The 11996-nt window shown below is 33.3% G+C and overlaps 1 protein-coding gene across 5 annotated transcripts in view; it reads left to right on the top strand.

Annotated features, from left to right (window-relative positions):
• The window catches only part of LOC142353355 (neurexin-1-like), a 218456-nt gene that overhangs the window by 109375 nt on the left and 97085 nt on the right, over window positions 1–11996 (top strand). For 3 of the 5 annotated variants that reach the window (XM_075405588.1, XM_075405586.1, XM_075405587.1), the window contains one exon: window positions 6612–6826. In XM_075405588.1, coding sequence (XP_075261703.1) covers window positions 6612–6826 — 215 coding nt within the window. Of the gene's footprint in view, window positions 1–108; window positions 159–308; window positions 688–6611; window positions 6827–11996 lie in introns of those variants that run through there. The other 2 variants (XM_075405589.1, XM_075405590.1) reach the window with 2 other exon arrangements.

Raw genomic sequence — 11996 nt, 5'->3', positions numbered from 1 at the left:
CTTTTTCTCCGATAATAAATTTTCAATTTGCAAAAGTGAAAAGTATATCACACTTTTATTCAGGGGTGATATCTAAGCGAGAAGAAATTCGATCGCGGAAAAAAGAATTAGTCGGCGAGAAATAAGGAAAAATCTTTTCCATAAAAGCCGTTGCAATTGTTATCAACTATCACTTTCACGCTGAAGACATATAAGAGCTTTATTTTCGTTCTCAAGAGGTTTTTATGATGAAGTATATTTGTAACAAACTGCGGGTGGGTAATATTGAAGGGTAGAAAATACAAGGGTAAAAGGGAGTAAGCAAACCTAAGGGTGAAATTGATATGGTCCCCTCATTACCTCATTAGCTATTCAAATGTTTCTTGAATAAATTCATAAGCAATTGATTTGTAAACACTCAAGGATACAAAACACTGCACCTTTTTCAATATATTATACCCCCATCTTTATTATACATTACACTTTATTCGATATACGTTCTGCAACTTTTTATACTTTTGATTCTATGAGGCGCAATTGAACGTTATTTGCAATTTGGAAACCTATTTTTAGCCCCATTTCGTTATTACCTTTAACTGTGGCTTTTAAAGCTTCTTAAAGATAAACAAGTTCAAGGCACTATGGTTTTAGCATTCGTCTATCATCGTTTATAACTGTGCGAGCATTAATCACCAATTTTTGGCAATGGTAAGTTTAACAGCATTTATAGTTCTCGTAATTTTCTAAGTTTGAATTTTTAGAACCGTAGTCATAATGTCACGAACATCAAGCAAAATTCTTGCGAAAGGCATCTATCTAGCATTAGGATACAAGTGAGAAGAATAAATTAGGATAAACAAGTTAAGTTAGGATAAAAAACAAATGCGTGATTTACGCTTTTGGTCGACTTCTTTTGTTCAAAGGCCTTCTTCTCGTCAAAAGACTTCTTCTTTTCAAAAACCTTTGCGTGATGTTGAGCACTGTGAGAACACTGATGGTAATAATTTTAAACAAATAATTTAGGAAAAATGACTAATTAGTAGGATTCTTCCTAGAATGCCGGCTTTTGTCTCGCAATTTTTCTTGAACACGACAAGAAGATGTTTTCAATAATCTTGTATAAGAAAAAAAATTGTACAAAAATGTATAAGAAGGCCATGAGAGGTCGGCATTTAAACCTGGACTTCTGATCTCAAGAAATTATTTCACTACATCTTATCTAATTGAATTTTTTCTCGCTAGTATTATTCATTTCTGAGAGAACGCAAAACAACTGCATATTGATTAAAAATGTCGTCTAATTGTCCGACAACACACTACGCGTAATTTTTAATAGTAATGCAATTTTTATTTGACACTAATTTTCTCAAATATATTTAAAATTTAAAGAGCTGTTCTCCTATTTCAAAAAAGCTCGTTAATATTTTGTCTCAGTCGAGCTAATTAGTCCAAAAAGTTCCCAATTGTATATACTTTTGTCAAAACATTACAATTGTTTAACGATAGAAGAACTAAACAACCCAAATAGCAAGGACAAAAAATCATTCTATTTGAAAAAATTGTAAAATAGTTAAGCGTTACATTCAATCAAAAAGATTTTAGATTTTTCGAATAATCTCCCTCCATCCTAAAACTCTCTGCTAATAGTGCTGATTATATGGACTTTTCTGCCTATTCTAGATAAAAAGGTCAATTTTGGCTAATCGGCATCCACCTGCTAGTTTGGGCGTATATTAATTAACTGGAAAGGCTTCGTTCAAAATATTTATTTGTTTTTAACGTTTCAGGCATTATTCTGGGGCTCTAGAGGAGCATAACAAAATCCAGGTTCATTAAAAGTTGTACTTTTTGTTTTATTTGGAAAAATAATGAGCCTTCTGACAATTTTAAGGAAATTTGCCCGTTTTTCCAAAACTAAAGTAGCTGTCACTGATTATTCATTTTTTAAAAAGTTTATGTTGAATCTTTATTAAGTTGATCCTTGATTTTTGGTTGAGTTTGGATTTTTCTGAAAAGAAGTCGCAAACAAGTTAGAAATTGGTATGCTCTGATTTGCAATACGATATCAAATCTCGGTTGTGAATATAACATCACAGGTCTACATTAATGATTCTGTTTCATCACTCACGCGCCTTCATTGTATCGACCAGGATGATTCATGAGTTATTGTCCATGAAGTTTTGGAATTTGCAAAATTATCCCTTTAGTCCAAGTTATAAGACTGACATAATGAATGACTATATAGCACCAGAAATTACTTTTGGTCACAGACTGGTAACAACTTGCTGGATGCAAATTCAGATGATTTCCTCTTGAAAACACAAACATTCAGGAAATATGTGATGAATATGTTGGAAAATGTGTAGTTATGAAAAACAAAAGCAAGGGATACAACTGAGTTTTCGTTTGACGAATTAGTTGTCTAAATATTTTGTCCGATAATTTCCTTTTTTGAGCGTGGTAAACACAATACATTTTAATTAAAATAATCAAAATAGTTTCCCGCAATGTACCCCTGCTCCAATGAAAATAAAGCCCATGATTGTATATTTCGAATAATGGCGGTATGTGCGGGTTACTATGTAAGAGCTTATGGCATAGGGTTGTAAAGGGTAGTAGTAATGAGAAAAACCCACTCAATTTAACCTAATTCAAAATGAAACAGTTGCAACTTTTTCATTTTGAATAAAGTCAAAGTGAGTGGGTCTTTCTCATTATTACCCTCCCCCTTTACAACCCTATGCAATAAGGCAAAATGAAAACAAAACGTTGATTAGAGGTCCCCAGTGGACTGAAACTTGGTACATCTTGATAAGAAACGTACTTAATCTCGTTAAATCTTGCCAAGATCTTGCCATGGTACTTCCCAAGAAAACATCAAGATATGTACCTATTTGCAAGTTCTTTGCATGACTGTCAAGAAACGAGATCTGCACAATTTCCAAGAAAGATTGACGATGACATATCAATATATATCAAGTATTAAATTTTCAATAACACCCAAAACAAGATATAGCAGGAAATTATAAGATTAAGCAAGAATTATCAAGAATTATTAAGAATGTCGGAAAACACAATTCCCGTTAGTCTATTAACCAACAAATGAGCCGCTTTTTCCCATCATAAAAAATTCAAGTGGGTGCCAGCATGGTACACGTCTTATACAGGACCGCCACTGTGAAGGCCCCCACTAAGGTCCCAAAAAAAAATTGTAACATGACGTTAAAAAAAAGACTAGCGTTGAAAAAACAAAACAGCAAAAAACAACACTCGGCAAATGGATTCGGTTCCACCACCTCACTCCAGGTTGCTTACAAAAAAAATTTTCTATGTGTCAAGAATTATCAAGGTTTTATCGAGTTACGGCAAGAAGACTTCTTGACATATCTTGATGAGATGTTGTCAAGATCTTAAGGTGTTCCAAGAAATATTTGTCTATCAAGATCTTGACAAGGTGCCTCAAGTTTTGGAAGGTTGATAAAGATCTTGCATGGCACGGCATTGCAAGGAGTATCAAGTTTCGTTTCACTGGGTCTGCAAATACAACTCCTTTAGAAATAATGGTAATCCGAAAGGGTAATTAGTGATTAAATAACTATTTCGAAATGGCATTTTTTAAAACTTATGTAACAATTCAAAAAAGAGAGTGTATCAATAAAGAAATTAAATTCTGTCGTGGCCTTTTTTGCCTTGATGGTTCCATTATGCATCGAATTTTACTCCAAATAGTTCTGATCAATAATTAACATTTCAAACAGGGATCGGCAACTGGTAGGTTATCTTAAACCATCTTGCAAACTTTTTGTGGGATTTTGCCAGGTTTCCGACAATTTTTTTGGGTCCATGTAGAGAAAAGTTTCGAATCTTTCTCATTGTAGCCGCCTTGTCAATCTATAAATTATCAATTGGTTCATCTTTGTTGATAACTGGGCTACCATAAATCACAATTCTTGGCAATGGTATGTTTAACAGCGCTTAGTTATCGCAAATCTCGAGATCGCATTGTGGAATTTTGATAGCGCATTTAAACATGTCAGACTTTTGTAATACAGGTAATCTCTTCTATAATATCCAGTCTTGACCAAGATTGATGATTTTTTATGCATCTGTTCCTGCATATTTTTTTGTATAATAGTCAATAAGGGCACAGCTTTGAATTTTAAAAAATCACTGCTTTGGATTTTGAATTTTTATAAACACTCACTGTTTTTGTTTTGTTAAGTATGGTTTACTTTGGAAATATTTCAACCAATTCCATAAATGAGGCACAACATGGATACACACTGTTAGCTTTGCACATAAAGTAGAATTTGTGTACAAATGAGAGTTAAAAGTTAGGATAAACAAGTTGGAAAAACAAGTTTACAAGTCGGGGTTTAAAAAGACCAATTGGTTGCTTTATGATTTTTAGGCTCTTTTGTTGATTTTGTTCTGAATTTTCTCTGCTGAAAGACTTTGCTTTTTGTAGATTGTTAGATCACTGATATTACTGAAATTTAGACAAATATTGGGCAAAGATCGATCAAATTTTAGGATTCTTCCAAGAAAATCGCCTGGTTTGCAATTTTCCTTAAACGTGACTAGGTGTTGCAAAAAGCTTATCTTGTCTATCTTGATAAATATCTTGAGATTGTCACAATCATCGGAATAATTAATACAGTTTCGCTAATTTTACAAAGATGTATAGGAACATCACGACAGATCGACAGTGCTAAAACACTTGAAAAACTATTTCCGATCTCAAAAAAATTGTTCAGGTATTTTTCATAGTCTTCTTGAGAGAAAGATAAACTAGCCCATATTGGCAACATCGTGGTTTGTTTTCTCAGCTTAATTTTGAAATCAAATTTTGAAAAAAAACTTTTAGTTGTGTTTTCATCTGTCTATCTCTTAAATAGTACAAAGTTATTTTTTCTTTCAACAGAGCTTGCGATGCTCGTTAAAATTTCTCTCAGGTGAGCTTATTAAAGCAGATATATTTTTTTCTTATATATGTTTTCCTAATCAAGTTCAAATTATAAACACTTTTGCTAAACAAGTACAATTATTGAGTGATGGAAATTTTGGATCTTTTCCGTTTTTGCCCGTAAACGTAGTGGCTGCATATTACTTACATCCATGACTTACGTGCCACAAATAGCAAAATGATTTACGGCGCTATTTTACGTGTTCTGATTTGGGGATGCACAACGTATTAAGGCACAGTCAGTTAAGATGCCGTATATTAGAAATGCCAAATAACAAGGACAAAATATCATTCTACATCCATATAAAAGTTTTGATTTTTTGTCGAACAGTTAAACGTTACAATCAGTCAAAGAACTAAAGGTTTTTTCGAATCATCTAACCATCCTAAAAAGTTCTTCTCATTCTATCTATTATAGAGTTATATCCGATAAAATTGGTCTTTCCTGATAAAATTGGTCAATTTCTAGAAATCAGCCTTCTAATTCTATTTTTGCAAATATAAATTAACCGATCACAGGTCTACGTTAATAATCGTTCATGAATACGTTAAGGATACTTTAATTGATAACTATGCTGATTATCAGAAAATTTTAATATGCCGAATGGTTGGAAGTGATATTAGTAGCACGGATGGGCTGCATAATCCAAACTTTTCTATACTCTAATAAATGTTGAAATACAAATGATCAACTTTGAGTTGCGTTATGTCTGTAGCGATCATGTTTTGTCATTCTCGCGCTTTTAATGTATCTGTCAGGATTTTTCATCGGTTTTAATTTCCATAATTTTTTGGAACTTGCAAAATTATCCATCTAGCCCGGGGATCCTTGACCTAAAGAATGACAATGGAGCATCAGAAAATACTTTTAATCACCGACTGGTAGCAACTTGCTGGAAACAATTCCAGATGATTTCCGCTTGAAAGCAGAAGCATTCAGGAATTATAGGGTGAATGAGCAGTTTTTTTAATTTTTTGAATCAACATTGAGGAACAACCGAGTTTTCATCTATTTAATTGTTGAAAGACATTTTCCATCCAACATCCATTTTTGAACATGGTAAAGTCAATCAAATTTTTAATGAAATAATCAAACTCGGTCCATCAGAGTATACACTCTTCCAACGAAATTAAAGCCCCCATTATGTGGTATCTCCGATAAGGTAGGGGGTGGGGGTGTGGGTTACTTTATCTCAGTATCAAGCCGGGGGTATAATGGGGGGTATATAATGGGAAAGATCCAGATCTAGTAACTTTTACTTTAACATAAAATGAAACAGTTGTTCTAGCGATCCAGACAACAACAACACACAACGCTTATTAAAAGTCTGGAAAACAAACTCGTGCACAAATAACGCTCATGAACGACGATAATTCGTGATTAATTAACTTTTTTTTAATCGAAATAGCTATTTATGAACAAAAAGAGTCATTAATTTTGACCTTGGTTTTTTATTGTCTCGGTGGCTCTTATCATACGACTGATTTTAGTCTAAATGGGTGTGATCATTAGATCACACATCAAACTGGCATCTGCAACTGGCAGGTTGTCTTGCAAAAGTTTGGTCTGAACTTGCAATGTAACTCCGGAATTCGGCCCCCTAAAAATGTGCTAAAAATGGGAAAGTCTCAAAATCCCAACATGTGACTGAGTCTGACGTTTCAGGCAGCCTTGATAAGCAGCATACTTCAGATAGCTGTGACGCTTTCAAGTACCCAAGTCATAGGTGCTGTGTACCCTGAGGACTCATGCGAATGGAAGGATCTCAGGTGCTACGACCCAATCAACTTTGAGGCCCCAGCCAGGGGAGAAGCTGCCGGGGTGGCTGTGGACTTAGACTGGACTGTTTCTCCCGGAGAGGATATCCAGTTTTCGTTCAGGTATGTCTGGGTTGAAGCGATTACCTTTAAAAATTGGTAGAGTTGCGCTTTTTGTCAGAGTAAAACCGTTTGTCGTTTCACTGCCATTTGTTTTTTTTTTGCAGTTTTGGCGCATTTTCCTTAGCATGTTATTATGTTTCTAAACAATTTTCTAAATGTTTCAGAAAATTTTCTGACTTTTCTTTCGAATGATTTTCTGAATTTTGAATTTCTGACGTGTTGTATAGAATATTTTCTGACGTTTCTTATAGACGATTTTCTGACGGTCAATTAATTTAAATATTTTGCGGAAATTGAGGTAAACGAAGCGATATGTGCAAGGTGCAATTTAACACCAGACTTCCATCAATTGCACTACTTCCTCTGAATTTATACCAACTGATCATTTTGATCTCTCCTTTTTCGGTCACTTGCTTGCAAATTGAAATACAATATGTGTGAACTAAATCTATTACTTGTTCACATAATACCTAAATGGGTGAAGCGCTTTAAGCTCCCTACTTTGAGTCAAGGGCAAAATTGAAAAGTAGCATATTTCATCTCATACCCTCAACTCAACCCCCCCCCCCCCTCCATCCCATCCCATAACACCGCCACCATCAGACCATCATCGCTAACTGCAAAGAAGAACACTTTCGATGATTCATGATTCATTCGCAAATGCTAAACATTTTTTCAAACAGACATTGTAAAATTTCATTGATAATAGCAAACGAAATGGTTGAAGCACAGTCTTAATTCGTGATATGAACAAAATTTATAACAAGAAAAACAAAGATTTTTACCACTTAAATTAAATATTTTAAATATGCTCTTGACTCATTTCTAGCCCCATGCCACATATCTTCTGCACTTTTGTACCCAATCCAAGCAACTTTAAGCATTTAACCACCATATTTTCAATACTTTCTGTACGCACCCAGTGAAACGAAACTTGATACACCTTGCCAAGACATGCAAGATCTCGACAGTCTTGACAAACCATGGATTATCTTACCAAGATTTTGATAGGACAAAAATTCTTGGTACATCTTGATAAGATCTTGCCATGATCTTATCAAGCTGTATCAAGTAAAATTCTTGATGACACTTAGCAAGATTATGGTAAACCATGGCAAAAAAATTTCAATGAAATTGAGATGCGTAAAAATTATTCAAAGTGTTGTGATTGCTCTTTTCTAGACATTATATTTTTAAGTTGCTCTTCTCAAGACTTTTCGAATTTAAACAAACGTTTTTTTTCCTCCGTTTCTGTTCGTCATATATCAACAAAAATACGTTTTAAACCCACAAACAACGGTTTTTAAATCTTTTAAGCCCCTTTTTTAGTATTGGTTTGGTTACAAACACATATGTTAAAGTCTGTAAACAAAAGAGGGTAAAGTGGATCAAAGACGCTTTTCGACATAAAACGAACTCATAAATGTTTTCTAAAGTAGAATGAACAAAGATTGGTCCCAAGTCATGCCGAGCTAGCATCAACTCAAAAATTTCAATATACTGGAAAAAGCGGCGCATTTGTTGGTTCATAAACTAACGGGAGCTGCATTTTTGGACATTCTGGATAATTCTTGCTAACTCTTGATAAATCTTGATAATTCTCTTGCTTAATCTTATGATTTCGTGCTATTTCATGTTTTTGGGTGCTATTGATTTTTTTTTTACTTGGTACGTCTTGCCATGTCATGGTTAATCTTTCTGGGAAATCTTGCCAAGATCTTGTTTCTTGACACAAATGCAAAGATCTTGGAAGATCGTACATATCTTGATTTTATCTTGCCATGTAACATGACAAGATCTTGGCAAGATTTTCCAAGATTAAGTATGTTTCTTATCAAGGCTATCAAGTTTCATTTCACTGGGCATCAGTTGATTTGTGGAGGAAATATGGGGATTTTTTACGAAGGATTGTTCTATAACTTGAATTTAACACTTTTTCAGAAGTGCTTAAATTATGTGAGAAATGTACTGACATTTTTAAATTGTTTTTTATGCAGGTCACGTGCTGAAAAGTTGGCTAAATTTTTGTGGCAAATGTGCTTGAACCAGGTAAGGCATGTGTTGAAAGCGCAGTGTTCAGAAATTTGGGATGTCGTTGAATTTTGTAGAAGAGCTTTTGAAAAATGTTGTACATTTCTGAGAGAAATGCGTTGATAAGTGCCAAAATTTTCCGTCAATATATTCAACACCTATTCAACACCTAAACTACTTAAATTTTCAGTACTTTCAGCCCGTTTAGCAACTTTCTAACATAATTTCAGCCTTACCAGCGCATTTATTACCAATTTTTTTTAAATTTTACACCCGCTCTCCACTTGACCAGGGCTTAGAAATCGCACTCTTGTTTGTCCAATTAGTGGCAACAAAATCTTACTCAAATTTAAATGAAATTTTTGACGTTTGCAAAACATTTATTGTTCGTACGACTTCTTGAATTCGACATTTCAAGTTTACTGACGTTAGAGTTTTCAGAGATTTTAGTCATTTGTAGGTTTTCTTATATAAAAGATTTTTACTGCATGTGAACAATGAATTTTTGTTGAGCTTGCAGCAGGGTTCTTGAGTTGAATTAAAAGGTGTTTTGAAGATTTTTTTTTTTCAATTTTTTTTTTCATTTTTTATTGATGGTGAATTTTGTTTAGCTGCTGCACGTCTCGTATGTGTCAAGTAATGCTCTCAATAAACTAACAACAACCCAAAAAAAGCTTAACTGTTTTATTTTTGTTTGTTTGCCTGTTACTGATATTTAGGTTTAGATGCGAATCCAAGTAGTTCCCATTTTTGTTAGATTTTTTCTAGAGTAGTAAGAGATTTGTCATGCTTTTTTTTCTTAATTTATCTTTTTTTCGGAACATACGTTTTGGGGACTCAAGTCAAGTTGTTAACATCTGTTCCGATTTGCTTCTCTTACTGATTCAATTTATAGTGCATCATGGTGTTCATTTATTGAATGCATTCGAACAAAATTACGCAATATAGTGAAAAACGTCACTGGCAAATCCGATATGAAGAAAAATTTGGAAAACCTATAAAGCTCGGTCATGAGTCATTTCAAATTATTTAATCGACGTTTTTTAAAGCTAAGGTTTTTTTAATCTCCGGTAACAAATTTGAAGCCAATACTAAAAATTTTTATGTCTTTCATAATAGGCTTACAATGTCAGAAATCGAGACTACATACAAAACTAAGTCCGTAAGTATTAAACAATGTCTTAGAATTTTAACGGCGTCCATCACATTTTATCTAACTGAAAACAATGATGATTTGATGCGTGATTTAAAATACATAAAAATTGTAACCAATTTTTTGACAGCAACTTTACATTGGTGCTAGGCAAAGATTTTAAGTAATTTATAAGTTCCATTAATGTTTTAAGGAACTTAAGACGCTAATTTAGTTTCTATATTTTTAAAAAATCAGCAGCATCAAAAAATTTCAATCAAGCGGTAACTAGGTTTCTTCATCAAGTGCGTTTTCGACAGTTGGTAAAGTTTGTTGTCGTCGTAAGGAAATTGGTCTTCAAATATTATTGGCAACTTTTATCGAAGTTGGATGTTCAAAAGAGTTTATTGTTTGTTGAACAGTTAAAATCAATGATGACAGTTAGTTTATCAGTTAGTGAATAATTATATAAAATGATGTTGCGCAATCAATGCAAAATAAAATAACATCTTTTGAAATTGCAATGAACGTTTTTTTTTTCCTTTTTTATGGAGCGTTTTCAATCTCTCCCGAAAATCTTAGGTCATGTATCTCAAGAAAAGGTTTCCAGGTACACGAAGTTCGCTACCAACTTTTGGATAATAATTTTTATTTGCTCAGTATGGAACTGTCTTTTTTTGACTCACTAAATGAAGATAGTGCTCTGCCTCAACTAAATACCAGCCATTTTTCAGCTTCTTATTGTTTTTTCCCAGGAAAACAAACTTTCAATTGTGTTTTAGAATAGAAATTCGTCCTTCAATGAAAATTTGTCCTTCAATGGAAATTTCAACTCTATGGAAAAGTTAAATTCTCTTAATGCGATACTTCAGAAAAAGATTGCCGAAAACATTTGCTTGTCAATTTTGTCTGTAGTTATGATTTTGATTAAAAAAATCAGCTGCCACAATAAATTTCTGAGAACGAGTTGCGGTATTAGATGCTGACAAGTTTATGGACCCCAATTGTGTGCAAAAGCTAAGCAAAAAAAATGTTGAGTACTTGGCAGACAATTCAAAAGAAAAAGCTCTGAAAAGTAACACTCATTATAACTCTATAATCTATTAAAAGAGCACAAATCATGTTTATTAGTTTTTTGCTGTCTCTCTTTCTCAATAGTGAACAGGAATGAGTCCTTCTTTTAAACTCAATGTTTTTAGACTACTTGATTATGAGCAATAGCAAAAACTTAAGCATTGTTTAAAAATTGTTGGATTTGTAATTTGTAAATAGATTTGGTTTTGTCAATTCTGTTAAATAGAAAAAAGAACCTGAAAGAATTTTTTCCCAGCACTATTTTCCCTATTTCATCGCACCGCGAAAACTTTAGAAAACAAGCCAATTTGGGAAAGATTATAACTACTCAGGTAAGGGTCAAGTAGCACTAAATATCTAAAAGTTCAAGTTAAAACTTGGAACTTTCAATTCAAAACTGCAATTTTTAGATATTTAGTGCTAATGGACTGTTACCTGAGTTGCTATAATCTTTCCCTTATTATGCCTGCTATCTAACGTTATCGCTGTGCAATGAAATAGGGAAAGTAGTGTGAAGAAAAAATTTTGCAGGTTATTTCTCCTATTTAACAAAATTGACAAAAACAGTTATTGGCGTTGGAAAGCATAAAAAAAGATAAACTTTTTTCACTATGCATTAAATGCAAAAAAATCAATGCGAGGAAAAATGAGCCGATTTTGTTTCTCAGGGTTAATTTTGTTAATTATTTTGTGTTTCAGATGAAAAACAAAAAAAGAGATTCAGTAATGTCATTAATCAAGACTAAACACCAAATATAGATGTTGAAAATTTAAAAGTTTCTTATGTGTTTTGATTGAAGTCAGTATTGGCGTCCTTCGCATTTTATCTAATTGGCAATTCTGGCGATTTTGTGAGTGTTTTTAAACCAATTAGCATGGTAAGAAATTTTCCTGAGGCAATCGTCCTAGATGATTTTAAGTACGAACGTATAT

The sequence above is a fragment of the Convolutriloba macropyga genome, chromosome 14 (genome assembly GCF_964194025.1).
Source record: "Convolutriloba macropyga chromosome 14, txConMacr16.3, whole genome shotgun sequence".
NCBI classification, from domain to species: Eukaryota; Metazoa; Xenacoelomorpha; order Acoela; family Convolutidae; genus Convolutriloba; species Convolutriloba macropyga.
Note: the sequence above shows the minus strand (reverse complement) of the source record. Positions and strands in the feature narration are given on the sequence as shown.